General features: G+C 35.8%; 1 protein-coding gene across 5 annotated transcripts in view; it reads left to right on the top strand.

Annotated features, from left to right (window-relative positions):
• Positions 1–753: 753 nt before the first annotated feature.
• Positions 754–19,041, top strand: part of NBEAL1 (neurobeachin like 1) — a 209,765-nt gene continuing 191,477 nt past the window's right edge. For 4 of the 5 annotated variants that reach the window (XM_074191606.1, XM_074191605.1, XM_074191604.1 and 1 more), the window contains exons 1-2: positions 2,006–2,093; positions 2,663–2,949. In XM_074191606.1, coding sequence (XP_074047707.1) covers positions 2,899–2,949 — 51 coding nt within the window. In that variant the 5' untranslated portion in view covers positions 2,006–2,093; positions 2,663–2,898. Of the gene's footprint in view, positions 826–2,005; positions 2,094–2,662; positions 2,950–19,041 lie in introns of those variants that run through there. The other variant, XM_074191603.1, reaches the window with a different exon arrangement.

Genomic DNA, 19,041 nt, shown 5'->3' with positions numbered 1-19,041 from the left:
CTATGAACTTAGAAGCACGATTCTGAGATAGGTTTCCTTAGACTTTGGTAGACTTCAAAAATGTTCCATGACATTAAAAAAGTTTAAGAAGACTTGGGTTTCACATCAGTGGTATCAAATTTAAACATTAGAAAAGGGTTATTAATCCATGTGGAATATTGATTTTAAATTGTAATATTGTTTTATTGCATTTTTATTTACTTTGTTAAATATTTCTTTTGATACTAGAGTATTATAATCGCTTTGACATCTCTGAATGTTCTCTTGATTGTTCCTCAAGTCAATGTCTTCCTTACCATTTCTCTTGTGTTTATTTTGAGGATGTTTCTATGTGTATATGTGGTATGCCCCATAAAGACTAGCACCTTGGGGCCCAAGGGAATGAAATGAGTTGTTCTGAGGAACCAGGACTGGGCTTTGACTTCTCCATGCTCTTTCTTTTTTTTTTTAGGTTTTTTTTTTTTTTGCAAGGCAATGGGGTTAAGTGGCTTGCCCAAGGACACACAGCTAGGTAATTATTATGTGTCTGTGGCCACATTTGAACTCAGGTACTTCTGACTGGTACTCTATCCACTGCCCCACCTAGCCACCCTCTCCATGCCCTTTCTACACCTAAAGCAGTTATATTCAGAAAAACCAAGTCCAGTGAAGAAAAGCCACATCCCTGCTCCTGCAACTAAAAACTCTTTCTTACTCTTTTAAGGATGACAAAGAATTAGAAATCCAGAGGATGACCATCATTTGGGGAATGGTTGACCATGGAGTCTACATGACTGTGATGGAATCCTCTCATTCTGTAAGAAAGGAGAGGCGGAATGCTTTCAGGTAATTCTTTTTTTGTTTTTGTTGTTGCAAGGCAATGGGGTTGGGTGACTTGCCCAAGGCCACATAGGTCATTATTAAGTGTCTGGGGCCGGATTTGGACTTACATGCTACTGACTTAAGGTACTCCAACCACTGCACCGTCCAGCTGCCCCGGAAGCAGAATGCTTTCAGAAAAAAACTGGGAAGACTTGTACCAACTGAGTCAGAGTATATAGAAATATTATTGCGAAGATCGATACTCCGATCAATACAGTCACACAAGCCAGTTCCAAAGGAGTCACGATGAAAATGCACATTTTTCCATTTTGTTTTTCCTGCTTTTTTATTTTTGCAGCTTGCTAATTATGGAAATGTCTCGCACGACTTGACGTTTGCTTAGAGATCGTATTTCAGCTGCCCTTCTCTGCCCAAGGGAGGGGGCAAATTTGGAAGTCAGAATATAATTTTTTTTTTAAAAAAAGCAAAAAAATACTTAAAAAAAATAAAAAATAATATTATGGGGCGCAGGCACATGGCGAGCAGGCACGCTCCGTTTTGCCACGGTCAAGGCCGCGTCGCCGCGGCGCCGGGTCCCAGAGTCACGTGAGGAAAGCTCTACGCGGCAGGGCGCGAGCACGGGCGAGGTTCCGGGCGGGGCCAGGGACACGCCCCCGGGGGCGCGGCGCGTGACCGAGGCCTCCAGCGTGTCCCTTTCTTCCCGAGACTCAGACTTCGTGTCCCGAGGGGGAGGAAAGACGCTCCCAGATGGGCACCGGCCGATGGGGCACGCAAGGGGTGGGCCGGCCCTCGGCTAAGCCGGGCCCCGGAGGTGACGTCATCGGCGCCCCCTCGGGCGGCGGCTTCCGTCTTCCCCGAGGTTAGCCGATGACATCAGCGCGTCGGGCCTCTTCCCTTCCCCTCCCCCTCTCAGTTCCGCCGGGGGAAACCGGAGGGTTCCCGAGGCGCGCCTCCGGAGGAATGCGCAGCCCCGCCCCCTCTAGCCCCGCCCCCTCCCGGAGGACGCAGCCTATGAGCGGCCCGGACCCCGGGGAGCGTCCTCCTGGGAGGCGGGAGCCCTTTCCCGGGAAGCGCGCCCGGGGTTCCAGGGCCGCCGGGGCTGCGCGGCGGGCCCCGCCCCGCCCCGCCCCCCCGGGCCCGCCCCCGCCCGCGCCCGCCTCCCCGCCGCGCCGCCGCCCCCACCCTCCTGCGGGCTGACGCTCGGGGTTTGGGGCCGCCGGCCGGCCGGCCGCGCTGGGTGCAGCCTGGGGGGGCGTCTCGGAGACCCCGAGGTGAGTGGGGGGTGGGCAGCGGCGCGGGGCCCTGCGGCTGAGGGGCGGGGAGGGGGCCCCGAGCCTGGGGGAGGGGCGCGCTCCCGCCTCCCTGCCCGCTCGTCTCTGGAGACTTACCTGCCCGGCCAGGTGCGCGCCCCGGGGCCCCGCTGCTTCAGCCCGCAGCCTGACCAGCCACGGTCCCCAAAAAAGTGGGTCTGGGGAGCCCCGAGGCTTGGTGCCCTTGGGGGAGCTTGATAACCATCAGCGTTTCCCCGCAGTGGAGCCGCAGCTTTGCCTGAGCTGCCTTCATGTGCTGCGCTCGGCATCAAAAGAAATGGGGGGTCCCCCACCCTCCCCCTGCCCCCCGGGACTGCCCAGTCTAGTGGGAGGGAGAGCCCGGCCTAAAATGCTGTTCCACTTGTGACAGTTTCGGGTGTTTTTGTGCAACAGCCAGATTGGGTGGGATTTAAAAGTTTAATGTTCACAATCATCAAAAGCCTATTTTAGATTTTCAGTAAATCATGATCAAAAAAACCAAGTACAGCCTCTTCTAAAGGAAACTTTATCCAATATTTTTCCTTTTATAGATTTATTCATTTGTCGGAGTGACAGTAAAGAAGACATGTTGGAGTAGGTGTGAATGTTGAACTTGTTGATTGATCAGAAGACGGAGCCCATTTGTTTGGGGTTTTTTTTTTTCCCCTACTGTTCTGATCGTTCTCAATTTTAAAAGCTGGAAAAACTTGGATAATAAAACGAACATGTTATGATCGTGAATATATCTTTTGAGGAAAAAAAGTAAAGTGGCCAAGATAAAGCAGGGATGGCATCCAGGGAGAGGCTTTTTGAACTTTGGATGCTTTATTGTAACAAGGTAACTACTTTTCATTTTATTTACAAATGTAAAAATATTTTTGTGGTAGAGTTTTGTGATTGACTTGCTTACTGCTACGATTCATGAAAATTAGTATTTATTCATAGTTCTCTAAAAGATTCAGTGTACACTAAATTTGTTTTCCATGTTTCTATTTCTGAAGGTTTCTTCATTATTCCAAATAAGCTATGATTTAAAAAAAATTTGCCATGTTATTATTGACCTTAAACATTCAAGGAAACCTATAGATTTCACAAAAAAAAATAAAGACATTTCATTTTTGTTTGTGTTTTTCCTTTTTTCCATCAGTGGGAGCAGGTGAATAAATGTTTTATGTATGTATGTTTATAAGAAACTGTAGAGATTGCTGGATGTAATGGAATTCTTTATTCTGTTCATTTTAAAATCACTCTTAAGCTTTTTTTTTCTCTGCAGTTTGTTTTAAAAAGCATATTGCATAAAGATGAGATATTAAGCAAATATCATCAAAACATGAATGCTCTGATATTGTCAAGCAAAAATCCCTGGAAACAGTTTACTATTCTTGAAGGAAGGTTAGTTTGATAAATTCATTGGGTCTAGTTTTAAAGCTGGAAGTCACCTTAGAGGTTATCTATCCAACTTCCTCATGTTAGAAATGAGGTTACTGAGTTCCACAGAGGTGGAACACATAGGTTGTAAATACTTGAAGCCCAAGTTAGTTTGAAACTCAGGTCCATGTCAGGGCTTTTTGTAACTCTACCAGTTTTGTGAATGAGAACACAAATTAAATCTGAATCTTTAGTTGGCCTTTTTGGATTACTAAACTCTTTTATTAAAGAACAAATTATTATTGTTATATTCTGCTCATTGTTAACATATTTAGTAGTAAATTTTAATAATTCTTGGAATCTTTCACCTACTGGTTCAATTATGTGAATTAGAAAAAAATACATTTTTTGCTTGTTTACTATGTCATGTAACAAATAGTTTTGTTCACTAACTGGAGAAGACAGAGATCTTAACAGCAGGTAATTGAGTATATGATCAGTGTAATTTAGAAGGTAGAAATTGAGTAACTTCTTTTATCAGCTAAATGCATGCTGTTGAGAAATTAATATATTATTGCTTTTCTTGGAAAATGGTTATTATACACTTTCTAAAATACAGTGAACTCAGTATTTATGCAATGACTACAGTAAACTACAGTAAACAACTAGTAAATTAGTTGTGCCATTTCTAGGTCAAATTCATATTTTATTTAATAGTGATACTATGCTTATTGAAAAGGTAGTATTGTTTGTAAATGGTATACTGAGCTTAATTTTTCCTAGTGACCTTATTTATAAATTTGAAAACTTTATCTATTTTGAAAATATTTATTTTGGAAGTGAAGATAAACAAAAATGCAGTAATATCCAAATATCAAACCTGTTGAAGCAGTATTCTCAGTATGCTTATTTGTACAAGAAGCATAAGTTTATGGACGGTTTAGAGCTAACTTTTATGGTTTTTTAAAGTAACATTCTAGTCTTATTAAAAAAGTATCCTCAGGAAAGATTACCTTTTCTGTATAAAGTAGTTTCAAATCAATGGTATTATTATTATTATTATTATTTATTTTTTGCAAGGATTAGTGGTTTAAAATCATTATTTCAAATTCTTTTTGTATGCATATGAACTAGACAACAAATTTTTCTAGAAAACATAAATGAATCAGTATACTTGTGGTGTTTGTTTCATTTTTTTCTTCAGAGTCAGCTTTATTTAAAGCAGTTCTTCAACTTTTCCATTTTTGGAAGAGCTTTTTGACCATTCGTTTATAGCATCCTATTGAACACTGCTTTTCTTAGTCCCGAATTAATCTTTCTTTACCTGACTCTTTTTTCCATGAAGAATCTTCTAGATGACAATGAGAATGCTGCAGTTAATTTTCTCCAAATAGTCATCATACTCGCATCAGAAGATCCTAAAAGGTTTTCCTAGGCCTCCCTCCAAGGGGCTGCCAGGTGGTACAGTAGATAGAGAGCTAGACCTGGAACTTGTCCTAAGTTCAAATCCTGGGCAGTTCCCTTAACCCTGATTGTCTCGGTTTCCTCACATGTAAAATGAGCTGAAGAAGAAATGGAAGACCACCCCAGTATTTTTGCCAGGAAAACCCCAGATTAGATCACAAAGAGTTGGACATGCCTGGAAAAACCACAGGACCTCCCTCCAGGTTTGCCATGCGATTTCATTTTGCTTTTAAGATTTTTTTTTTCCCTCATCACTTTAAATTGAATCATTTAAAAAAATGATTTTTTTCTGGTTCATAATCCTTGAGACTAAACTGTTGCCTTATAGTTCCTTATGCCCTACTGTGTTCTTTATTCCAGATTTTAAACAATTTTAGCATCAAAACTTTCCACTAGGTAGGAATTATATGTAAAATATTGTGTAAATATTCAATTAAGAAGAACCCTCAAATTTAAGAACATTTGAAAGTATTTATTACATGATTGTGTTTAAAAACCCTTAGGTTTAAAATGAATTGCCTGGTGATCACTTAAACCTAATGTTTAGTAATGTTAGTATTACATAAGCTGTGATTTAACACTATTTAATAAAGATTTTTCTACACAGCATGAGGGTTTACACATTCTCAGTACACATTTTTAATGAAGTAAATGGAGACACTATAATGAAGGGGGAAAGTATTAGACCTTTGAGTTCTGAAAACCCATTTTTCAGATATTTCCTCTGAAAGCTTGTGTGAAAGTTTCTTAACTTCAGCTTGCCTTAAGAAAATTGCTTTGATTTATCTATCATAACTTTGAACAAGTGGGTACTTTTCCCCAAAAAAGTTGGAAAAAGGAATGGTAACTTTTGCAGGATTGCCTTTTAAGTAATTCTGCATCATTATGGGACTAATGGATGGATTATCCAGTGAGTCTTCAATCTATAGATGCTAGGTTCAGTGAAAGCTTAATTTTTAATAATGTATTTGTACCTTTTAGTCTTTCCCCAACTTTATCCATGAATATCTTTAATTTCTCTAGCACTTTTCAAAGTGATTTTATTTTTACCAGCTAATACTACTATAGCATTTTAAAGTGCATACATATTGTCTGTCTTTTACAAGATGAGAAAAGTAAGACAGAGAAATTGCCTTGGCTGAGGTCACAGAGCAAATTAATGGTAGAAATGGAAATAGAATTTGGGATCTCAATCCTTTACCACTTTTGTTACCTGTTACAATTTTCCTCTCATTTTTGCACTTTTCTATTCATTTTTCTATAGTTTTACATATATATGCACACATATATGTATTTATATATATATGTATATCCATATATATATATATCCATATATTTATATGTATTTCCACATATAAAAGTCAAGGAAAAAGTGAAAGAGGAGGACATATATATATATATATATATATATATATATATATATATATATATATATCAGAAATATCTGCTATTATCTTGGGCCACAGTTTGAAGAATTCTAATTGAAGTAATGTAAGCTGAATTTTTTTTTTACTGATGCAATATTTTTTTCATCTTAGACCCTATTTAGAAATATAGTTACCAAAACATTACTTGTCTAAAAAAGGTAAACATTTATAGTAAAGATTTAATTATATATTTTTTAAAATTTCAATTCTAGCTACATTTTATCTGGGCTTTTCCAGTAGGATTTGGACTAACTCAGTACTTAAAGGCAAATTAAAAAAAAAGGTTTCTTAATAGATGACAGATGTATTATATAATATTTTCAAAAGTTTTTTTTAGTGCTATTATAGCTTTCCAAACGACTGTGTGAATTAAAGTTTTAGCTATTTTAATTTAAGTAGTCCTCTTTCTAAGATCTATATCTATAGATCAGGGTTCTAAATCTGGTACTTTGTTTAGGGGATTTGATCTTTTGTTATGATTACATTGTTTCCTTTAGAAGATGAGTAAGGAGTTTTGCCAAATTTTGACCTCCCAGTTCAAATAAATTATGGTATGATTTGCATACAGCTTTATAGTATAATATCCAAATAACTCCAACAGGTCCAAGTTTGTTGTATAAACTGCTAATTGCTTTTTCTTTTTCCTTTAATTGCTGACTGTAAGTCCTGTGGAATGTTTGTGTGATATATTCAACCTCTTGTTAAGTATTACAGTTAAATCATTAAGGTCTCTAGAAGAAAGTAGAGTTCCCAGCTTTCTGATTGGGTTAAGATCATAATGAAGGTATTAGATAAGGAAAGAAAGATATTTTATGTTATAAAAATGTTTATTTTGTGTATAGGCTGTTAGAAAATGTTTATGTGTATCAAAATACATGATTTTGAAAATGTAGCTTGAAATTCATTTTTTAAAAAATCAGCTTATAGTTTTTATGCTTGAAATAAGTTAAATTTTACTGTCAGATTTGCTACTAGTAAGTTATTTGACTAATTCAAATCAGTTACTCTATATATACATCTCAGTTGCCTCACTTGTCAAATGTTAAAAAGACCCATTTTATCTCAAAAAGTTGTAAAGATACAAGGGAAAGTAATTAGCATATACCATAGGAAGTATTTCCATTAACACTATATGCTTTGTTATATATTTGTACAGTCACACTTTTATACAAATATAGCATTATGTTACACACTTGTACAATTAAGCTAAACACTATTTTATAGATAAAAGTATAGTGAAAATCGTTATTTGACTTTTTTTCGAATGTAGTGACTTAATAATTTTTCCTGCCCTGGCTCACATCTTCTGTCCAATTTTTTTTTTTTTTATTTTTTTATTTTTTTTTTTTTTAGTTTTTGCAAGGCAATGGAGTTAAGTGGCTTGCCACACAGCTAAGTAATTAAGTGTCTGAGGCTGGATTTGATGTCAGGTACTCCTGACTCCAAGGCCAGTGCTCTATCCACTGCTCCACCTAGCTGCCCCGTGACTTAATAATTTTTAATGAGGTTAGTGAAACACTGGTTTTAAATTCCTAACAAAGTTTTTTTTAATTTTTTTTTTTTTGGAACTGAATGATGATCCATTTCCTGCTATTGCCCTTTGTCCTATTAACTCTGGAGTAGGACTGAAAATAGATGGTTTTGCTGAGAACTGAGACTAGACTTAGGTCTCAATTTAAAAAATACAGTACCTTTGTTTTATGTAGAAATTTGGGAGATGTTTTATCCAGATTAAAACTCCCAGTACCTCCTTTCTATAAAAAGAAAAGGAAACAATTCTTTTTAGAATGGGAAGATTGTTTTTTGTCAACTAGAGTAAGATTGACCATTTCATACTTTAGGTGTTTAGAAAGTAAGGATGAATACTGAATTGATGATACTTTAAAGAACAGATACTGATTTTCTAATGTATATGTGATGTGCTGTTCTAGGTAGTTTTGAACTAATTTCATGTGACTTTAATAATAATAGTTTTTTTTGGCTATGGTAAACAGAGAACTTAACATTTTTTTATAACTAGAAGAAGGAAAATAAATCTCACAATGATGGGAACTAACTTTATGGTCATTTCTGGAAAATAGATGAAAAGAGAAATAAATGCTTTTATAAGCATTCTAGTTTCTGGATTTACAAATAGGCTAGATTTACAGTTAGGCAACTGCTCAGTAATGTTATATAAAGAGCTTTCAAATTTACCTCTGATTTTTTTCTTAAATTCTGCCTGAAATTTTATGAGAGAGACATTCCTTTAGGTTTTGAAAGTTTTGATCAGTGCTCTGTTTAAAATCTATTCACTTATCTGCTTAGAATTTCTTGGAAATTTTGTGAATGTGAAAAAGACTAAGTTTTTGGGACCATAGTAAAGAGTGCCAGAAGGGTGAGAGGGCCTGAAAAGGAAGATTGAGGGTCACAAAATAAAATTTACTTATTTCACAATTTTCGCTAGGATGATGATGGTTTGACTATATTTAGGATGATGATGGTTTGACTATATTTGGGATGATTTATCTAGATATCATTATCTGGTACTCCTGAAAAACGTCTACTTTGAGAACAGTGGCATTTTAGTTTATTACATTGTTAAGATGACTTCATGGGAATACATGGACCAGAATCACTCAGAATAAGACTTGGATTGATTTGGAATCTATTTCAGTGGAAGAACTTCTGACTTAATAAGATTACAGAGTTTTTGAAATATCATTAGTACAAAGGAGGACATTTATACATTTATATGGTTGATATTCATTCAGTAAACCCTTGTTGTTTATTAAACCTATACTCCTTCCTTGTTTTTTATTACACTGTTAGGTTCTCTACTTGTCTTTCTACTTCTCCTTCTCCTTTTGCTGCATCATCATCATACATATTTTGCTCAAAATTATGAGCTTCTTTCAAGGCTCTGTCTTGGATTCTCTCTTCTCTCTCTAAACTCTGTCCCCTGGAGCTTTAAGCAGGTAGTACTTCTACATAATAAACTCTAATCTCTCTTGAATTCTTTATTTCCAACTACTTAGCCATTTCCATTTGGACATCCCATCGAATTTCAAATTCAGTATGTCCAAAATGTAACTCATATTTCTTAAACCTTTTCTTTTGGGAGTACTCTCATCTCTGTTGTACATATCCCAGTCTTTCAATATTCATAACTATAAATTGTCAAATCTTAATAATTTTACCTTCAAAATAATCTTTTGAGCTTTTTTGTTCCAGCCACAACCTCTAAATCTCTTATAATATCACTTATTGGTTTCTAATCTCTGTCCCATTCAATCCATTCTCTACTTGATTGCCAAATTTATAGTCTTAAAACATAGAGCTGATCACATCTCCCACCTTTGGAGGAATGGTTCTTTATTGCCTCTAGGATAAAATACAAGTCCTTAATCTGCTTTTAAAGTCCTCTACACTATGACTCCCACCTATTTTGTCAGGTTTATTGTATATTAATCTGCTGCACATAACAGATACTTTGTTCTAGCCAAGCTAGGCTTCCCTTTGTTTCCTATTCTTCAACATCTTCCTTGTTCTTGTGTAAGTGAAATGCAGTCCTCCTCCCCCAAACTCTCACCTTCCTTTACATGAGGGAATCCCCAGCTTGCTTTAACTACAGCTCTGGAAGCCTTTCCTAATCTCTCCCATCTAGTTATTAGCACTCTTCCTCTTGGAAAAACTTAGCATTTCCAGGTATCAAAATTGGAGGGGGTGGTGTTCAGTCATTTCTCAGGAGTATCTGATTCTTTATGACCCCATTTGGGGTATTCTTGGCAAGGATACTGAAATGATTTGCCATTTCCTTTTCCAGTTCATTTTCCAGATGAGGAAACTGAGGCAAACAGTGTTATGTTATTTGCCCAGGATCACACAGGTAGGAAGTGTCTGAGAGCAGGTATGAATTCAGGAAGATGAGTTTTCCTGCCTCTAGGCCTGGCATTGTGCACACTGTACCTCCTAGGTGACCGGAAGACAGTGTATGTAAGGTGATGGGGGTTGGGGGGACAGAAATACTTGACTGGGGATCTTAAGGTATATATTTTAAGTTTGACCTCACATCCTAATGTCTGTGTGACTTTTCGTAAGTCCAACTAACTCTTCATTTGTAATAGTGAGAGGATAAAATGTGCATGTTAATACCTGCCCTTGGGGTGCTTAATAGGGACAAATGATAATGCATACGAAAATGCTTTAAACACTCTGCAACACTAGGGATTTAAATGAGTTTTATTATAGTGCCAGCGAAACTAATGTCATTAGAACACTATTGCAAGGGTTTTTAGGGACTTAGATTTTGTTTGTGTTTGATTTTCCATTTTCCTTAATTGTTAAAAGATATCATGAATGAAATTCATTGCTTTTAGAAAGATTAACCTCCCATAATGCTGAAGTAGTTAAACTGGTTCATTTGAAACTTAAATCTGCGCCCTGTCTAACCAGTGGACTTTGACTTTTCTACATTTGGTAACAGCTTAATTTTAGGGGGAAAATAAATCCAAATCTGGTTCAGACAGTATGAGCAAATTAGGCATGTTTGGGGTGGGGCTTAGTCTTTTAAACCTGAAAGAGTTTGACAAAATATCCTTTGCTGTTGCTGTCAGAGATGGAATACTGGGAAGAAGAGACCAATGATCTCTTGCAGCCATGGTTGTATTAATTTATGGTCAAATCTTATTATTAACTTTAGTGCAAAATGTAATCAAATTTAATTATTGGAGTGAGCAAATTTTACAATTTTTCCGCCCAGCCTCCCCCCTCCCCCACAGAAGGTAGTCTGATAATCTTTACGTTGTTTCCACGCTATACATTAATCAAAATTGAATGTGGATATAATAATTCTATGTTAAAATAGTTTAAGGGAAGAAAACTTTCCCTAGGGAACAATATTTTATTTTAAATAGGTGAGAAGCTTAAAGATATTCAAATGCTCATGCTATCTTTTTTGAACTTGAGAAATCCTATTCTAAATTATTTTTATTTTTATTTTTATTTTAGGTTTTTGCAAGGCAAATGGAGTTAAGTGGCTTGCCCAAGGCCACACAGCTAAGTAATTATTAAGTGTCTGAGACTGGATTTGAACCCAGGCACTCCTGACTCCAGGGTTGGTGCTTTATCCACTGCGCCACCTAGCCGCCCCTCTATTCTAAATTATTAAAAGACATTAAAATTATTTCTCAAAAGAGATTTGACTTAAGGAAAAAAAATGCAAAGCATGCTCTGGATTCCTAACTGTTCTATTGAAATTTGTGTGATTGAACTAAATTGAATGTTAGGTTTTCAAAGCAAAACTATCTTCCCTGATAAGATCATATAGCTGTTTGTAGACAAGTATGTAATTTAGCCAGTATTACCATTTTTTTCCTGTATTAAACTTTTGAATTCAACTAGGAAAGGCATATATTACCATTTTTTTCTGATAGCATGTAATGAATTTGTAGATTTTCTTCTACAGTTTTAATTTGTCTATAGAGTTGTCATTCAAAAATTATAATGCGTAACATTTTCAGTGTTTGAAATTATACATTTTCCTGGGAAAAATAGATGCTAACTAACAAAATTCTTAACAGCTTCAGAAAAAAAGAAAAATGTCATTAAATTTTCATTCATTACTTAGGGTAATTTAAAAGATGAGATTAAATTTCTCAACCTTAACACTTTAGAAAATAACTTATAGTGGTAAAAATGTTTTTTATTTTAAATAAGTTTTTGTTTGATACTAAACATGATGAATTTTAAAATTTTAAACCTGTTTATGGTTTGCTTAGGCCTTCACCAGTATTGGGAAGTGTTAGTATGGAAACTCTTTTCTACAACACTAAGAGGTTAGGTCTCCTGCCCTTCATCACACAGCTATGTGCCAGCAGTAATAACTCTAAAACCCGAGTTGCTACTTCCAGGCTACACTCCTGTCCTCTATGTCATATATATTGTTTCTTGACCCTGTTTAATGGTATTTGATAAATGTGGCCACCAAAGACCTACTTTAGGGCTTCATCATGGAATGGAAGCGATTGTGGTTCTTGAGGGCTCAGGCAACAGAATATAAGCCTTGCCAAATCCTACTATGCTGGAAAGAAGAGCTTTGATTGGTGTTCTCAGCACTGGCCTAATTAAACTTTAAGAGGTTCCAGACCAAGTAGCCTGAAGTTTGGACAGTGGTTTTCCTAAGTTATAAAAGGAGATGTGGTTCAAAGAAAGCTTGTTAGACTATATTATAATGACATATTTTTAAAAGTATCAATGTAGTGTATGATTTCAGTTCTATGAATAAATGCATGCTGAATTCATTTTTGTGTTCAGAGTTTCTAAACTCTGGAATTCATGAGGTCTGAAACAATTTCAGGGATCATGAATTTACTTAAAAAAACTTTTGTAGTTACATTTCAGTATAATTGGTTTCTTTTGGATCATATATATTTTTTTACATTTAGCATCATTATTTTGAGGTTTCTCTAGGCTGTCAAAGGGATTGCCATGACACAAGTAAAGGCAAATCTCAAATTTATTTCAATTTGACAAATAGTTGAGTGCAGCTGTCTGCTGATTTGGTGTTTGCTAATACTTCTTTTCAAAAGCTTATTCACTTGTCATAAAAGCATGTGTGGTTACAAACATTGTCATACATATTTACACCCATACATATGTTGCTACCATGAAGTTTACCTGATATGCACGTTGTGGTTGTCTTTTTGAGGTCTCTTGATTTAACCTTATTTCACATTTCTTATCACTTAAAATAGTAATAAACTTTATTAAAATGCATATTTTAGTATAACTTAAAACTTACATAGTAACACTTTTATTTCAAGAAATATAACCTAAAATTTCAACCTTAAAAAAGCAATAAACACCTAGGCAAAGTTTGGCACTTTTTAAACTTGCCATTACCTTTTTTAAAATCAGTTTATTGCAAACTGAATCTTGCACTTAGACTAAATTAGAATGCTTGCTTTATTGATTGATAATTTACCTTTATGTTAAAACCTCAAGGAACCTCCAGCTAGCTCAGATTGAAAGTTCTCAGGATTATCACCTTAATTTTAGTTGAGACCTCTCCTTAGGTAATCATTAGGTAATATGTAAGTATATGTTGATAGTATGATACATAGTGTACATATGAACTGGAAATCTGAATAAGAAGGAATAAGAATTTTTTACAAATATGTTTTTTGGTTAAGAATATCAAATATCTGGTACTACCTCTTTTTTTTTTTAGGTTTTTTTTTTGCAAGGCAAATGTGGTTAAGTGGCTTGCCCAAGGCTACACAGCTAGGTAATTATTAAGTGTCTGAGACTGGATTTGAACCCACATACTCCTGACCCCAGGTCCGGTGTTTTATCCACCATGCCACCTAGCTGCCCCTGGTACTACCTATTTTCAAAAAAGGCATATATTATTTGTAAAAATCTTGCCCAGTTGATAAAATATTTATTAATGAAATTAGGAAATTAGTTGTCTACAACCCAGAAGCAATAGACTGTAGTAGTAATACAATGATTGATATTGAGATGAGAACTCAGTATTTGCCCCCCAAAAATGTTGGACAATTTATGGAGGGCAGTGTAGGGAAAAATAAGGCTTATGCCCTGATTTCATACCACAAACCACAATGAATTTAAAATGGGTACATGTCTTAAATACAAAAGATTATAAAATAAATCTGTTAGAGAAGAGTCTGGAAGTAGAAATTGGGGTGGGGCAGCAGTAATATGATTCATATGTATAGATAGGAGGAAAGTTGTTAGCCAAAGAAGGAATAAAGATGATCACAGGAGAAAATAATGAACAATTTTAATTATATAAGTTGAAAATTTTGTATAAACAAGTTAAATGCAGTTAGAATTAATATAGTTTTATTCATTTTGTTAAATATTTCTCAATCATTTATTAAAAAGAATGCTATAGTATCTGAATATAGAACAAAGCACACTCTTCCCCCTCACTTTATTTTTCTTTTTTGGGGGGGGTTATGTTTACTTTTACAACATGCCTATTTTAGTAATATGTTTCATGGTCACACATTTTTAGCCTACACCAGGTAACTAGTTCTGTTTACTTCACTTTGAATCAATTCATTTAAATATTTACAGGTTTTTCTGAAGCCACTGAAGTTATAATTAGAAGGGAAATAATGAATTGGGATATTTATTGAAAATTTGCATGCATGATATATAGTTGATTGATACAAAGACACAGTACTCTGCAGTATAGTATAATAATATTATAAAAACTTATTCATTCACATAACATATTGCAAAAGTTATTCTCACTTGTTGAGAAAGCAAGAGATAATACTCGCAAAGTATATTTATATGAATATATATATATATATATATATATATATATAGTAACACAAAAGATATTTCTTCATTAGCCCTGTTTCAGAAAAGAAAAGCTAAAAAAAAGGAAAAATATGCTCAGATTGAGTCCATCAATTCTCAATCCGTAGGTGGGTAGTATTTTTCATCATGAATCCTTTAGAGTTGTAATAGATCACTGGATTGATTAGCGTTGCTAAATATTTCACAGTCCACATATTGCTTTTACTGTCTATAATGTATTTTTGAGTTCTGCTGTCTATAATGTATTTTTGAGTTCTGCTCTCTTCATTGTGTAACACCTTCCCAGGTATTTTTCTGAAACTATCTCCTTGATCATTTAAAAAAAAATATCTTCAGTTCCAAATTCTCAACCTTCCCATACAGAGGTTCATCTATCCCTATCTGTTGAGAAGGCAAGAAATAGGATAGCCTATTCACATGTAGTCATGCAAAACATTTTCATATTAGTCTGGTTGTGAGGGAAGAAAACCCACGAAAAACAAAGTGAAAAAAAATGTGCCTTAATCTATCCTTAAGAGTTCTCTCTGAAGGCGGATAGCATTTTTCATTCTGAGCCATTTAGAATTATAATTGATCATTGTATTGATCAAAGTAGCTCAGTCTTTCATAATTGATTACTGTTACTGTTTCTGTGTCGTATTTTCCTAGTTCTCACTTTCCAACAATCAACTCATATAAGTTTTCCTGAATGCATTCCCTTCATCTTTTTTTTTATAGCATAATAGTGTGCTATTATAATAATCTTTATCAGAGAAACTCGCAAATTTTTCCTCAGGTTCCTGCTTTTCTTTGAATTTAGGCTGGAGATGTACATGGTAGTGTATATGTTTTGTGCACATGCTCATAAAACCTTTTTAATTTTATGTAATCAAAATTATCCATTTTACTTCCTGTGAGCCTCTCTGTCTCTTGAGTGGTCATGAACTCTTTCTCATTCATAGATCTGATAGATCATTTTTAACCTACTCCTTTAATATCCTGCATTAACCTCAGAAAGTTTTGTCAGATATTGGCATTACCTTATTTTGCTTCCTTCAATAAACTCAATAAACATTTTTAAAGAACTGTGCCAGATATCAGGAATACAAATCTCCCTCAGACCTCTCTAAAAAAGTGTGGCACAAATCAAAAGAGCATTGGATTTTGATTAAAAGAACATGAATTCATATCCTAGACTTTTAGCTTATTAACTGGTCTTGGCAAGTCATTTATCCTTTCTAGACCTCAGTTTCTTCATCTGTAAAAGGAGGGAGTTGATTCTTACAGCTCTATTATCCTATGAGCATGGAATTTCTTCACCTCCATCCAGCATCAAAGTTCTATCTTAATCTTGTTATTTTATGTTGCCTCTTTATTTACCCTCTTTAAAGGTGAGATGTTCTCCAGCAATAGAATTATATTTTTGAACCTTGTGTCTCACAGTTTAACTTGTATAAATCTGCTTTTATGTATCATCTTTCCTCTCACAGGCCTTTAATATTGATGACCACGGCACCTGTGCCAGTGAACCTTAAAAAGCTATATGAATGTGAAATTACTATTAATACTATGGGAGTACTCTACCTTAACTATACTCAGAAATGATTAGTTTTACCCTTGAGTTTATCATTGTCCACTAGCGTTCCACTTCTTGTTTGCAATCATTGAAATTCTTTTATTTGTTCCACCTTCACTTATCCTCTTTTAACCTTTTACCTTATTCTTCATCCTCACTGTGACCTCCCATTTTCTCCATCCCCAGTTCTTCCCAGGCCATTATCCTCTGTTTACATTCTCATCCCTTTCCTATCTAGACTTCTTCATGAACCAACTCAACCATCTTCCTTTCCTGCTAGATATTCTCTCTACTCTAGTTTTTCATGGGACTTTTCTCTCTTCTCCTGTCTGACAACCACTCCTTTCTGCTAGATCTCCATCTGAGTTATGCCACTATTAGTATCCCCCCAAATTCTGTCCTGACCACTCTTCTGTTGTCACTCTATATTCTCATCTAGTGATCCATCATATCCCATGGTTTCAAGTATCTCTATGAAGATGATTTCCAGATATAAATGTACACCTTTAGTTTTCTCTTGAACCTCTCTCCCATATCATGAACTTTCTGTTGGGCTATTCTGTTAGTACCTCTCATCTGGACTGTTATTATAGCCTCCCAGTTGGTCTTCCTGCCCCAAATCTCTCTCAGTTCCATCCTCCATTCAGTTTCCAAGACGACTTTTCTAAAGTATATCTGTTAATAAATATTTCTGTCCTTTTCCCATGAACTCCAGTGACTCCATATTATCTCTAGGATCAAATATAAACATTTCTATTTGGCATTTAAAGATTTTCATAACCTGAGTCCTTCCTACCTTTCTTGTCATCTATTTTATTTACCTTTATGCACTCTAGCTACAGTGAACTATTTGCATTTGTCTCCAACACAGCATTCTCATCTCCCATTGCTGGACCTCCTCACTGATTGTCCCTGATCACTAGAATGGTCTCCCTCTTCACCCTTATCTCTTAGTCTCCCTGGCTTTCTGCAGAGATCTTCCTTGCCCCTCTTCCCTTAACTTAGTACAACCAAAGAAATCCCCACATTGCTTGTGCCGAAAATGTACGTTTCCATTTGCCGCTCCAGTCGATCATTTCTTTGTGAGTACCCCGTCTTTCTCCTCTGGATGTAACTGGTGTATACCTGCCTCCCTTATTTGAATGTTGGCTGCTCAAGGTTGGCACCATTTTTGCCTTTCTTTGTATCTCCAGTGCTTAGTACAGTTTTTGATCTTTAGGAAGTATTCTGTAAATGATTGTTGACTAATATGCTATTAAATTTGATATGTCAGTAGGATAGTTAGAGAAGAGAAGGCCAGTTAGAGAGGCAGGCCCAGAGCTTGGGAAAGAGTTGATGAAAGAATATTATGTCATAAAGATTTTTTGCATCATATGTGACAAAACTTGTAGCTTTAACTACAAGCTTGAGTCAATTTTTATAGCCTCTCATCTGTAATTACTTTTTTAAAGTTATAGCTTAGAGCTTTTCTTTTTGATTCAGTCTTTGTGCAGTAAAATTGGCAAGAATAGAAGTAAAATATTCTTGTGTTTCTTACTGTGATAACTTTTTATTATTGCTCCTATCTCTTCTTGGTCTCATGGTATTTTAGAAAGCTTTAAAATATTAGCAGACTTTAGACCCCATGAATCCTGTTTGTAGTAGGTATTCAGAATAACCTGTCCAATTAGAATTGTTGAGGTACTTTATACAATCTTTTCACTAAGAAGTACATCGGTATTTTCCAAGCTTTGATGCTGTTAGCTTGTTACTTAAAGTTTTAGCTGTACTGTTAGCCATTTGTATAGTGGAAAGATTGTCTATCAGGTCCTTAGTCTTTAGACATGTAGCTTATTGTCTGAATGATGTTAAATTTTTAACTCTCCAGATCTTCCAGTTACTTCTAATGTCATACAATTTGGGAATTTTAATGTGATGTTCTTTATATCTCAAGAGAGATCTAATGATCCAAAAAGGGAAAACTAATCTTTATCCTGACTGTCACAATCAGAAAACTTCTTAAATATTAACTATGTACTCGATACTCTGCCAGGCCCTAAAGATACAAAGTCAAAAGTGAAACAGTTCCTACCCTCAAGAAACTCATGGATGAAAATATATGAGTGTTTACAATATAGATGCAAGGTAATTTGGTGGACAATAGTAAGTCAGGGATAGAAAAAGGCTTAATGTAGAACATTGTGTTGAAATCAGTCTTGATGGGGACTAGGGAGACTTAAAAAGTAAAGGTGAGAATGAGTCTATTCCATTCAGGGACAGAGGAAATGTTTTGTATGAGGAAGAATAAGAAAACCAGTGTGATTGGAGTGTAGATTATATAATGGGGAATAATGTGTAATAAATTTGGAAAGGTAGGTTGGGCCAAAGTTGTGAAGGGCTTCAAATATCAAACAGAGGAGTTTGTCTTTTATCCCAGAAGTAATGAGGAGCCCCTGGAGTCTACACTTTAGGATAAGTAATTTGCTGACTTTATGGAAGATGAATTGGAGTGGTAAGAGATTTGAGGCAGGGAGACCAAGTAGGAGGCTTTCTCAGTAGTTTAGACAAGAGGTGATGAGGGTCTGAACTAGGTAGTGTCCATGTGAGTGAAAAGAAGGGAACATATACAAGAGATGTTGTGAAAATATATTCATAAGACCATCTCTTGAAATATTTCATTCTGGGATGGGCATGGCTGTTGAATCATGATTGATCCATAAATGAATAGGAGGAAGAAAGGAAGTTGTTATTGCATTTGGAAAATCACTTAATGCTTTCAATACTTTTCAGTTTGCTCCCC

The sequence above is a fragment of the Macrotis lagotis genome, chromosome 6, assembly GCF_037893015.1.
Source record: "Macrotis lagotis isolate mMagLag1 chromosome 6, bilby.v1.9.chrom.fasta, whole genome shotgun sequence".
NCBI classification, from domain to species: domain Eukaryota; kingdom Metazoa; phylum Chordata; class Mammalia; order Peramelemorphia; family Peramelidae; genus Macrotis; species Macrotis lagotis.
This window is presented reverse-complemented; position numbering and strand designations above follow the sequence as displayed.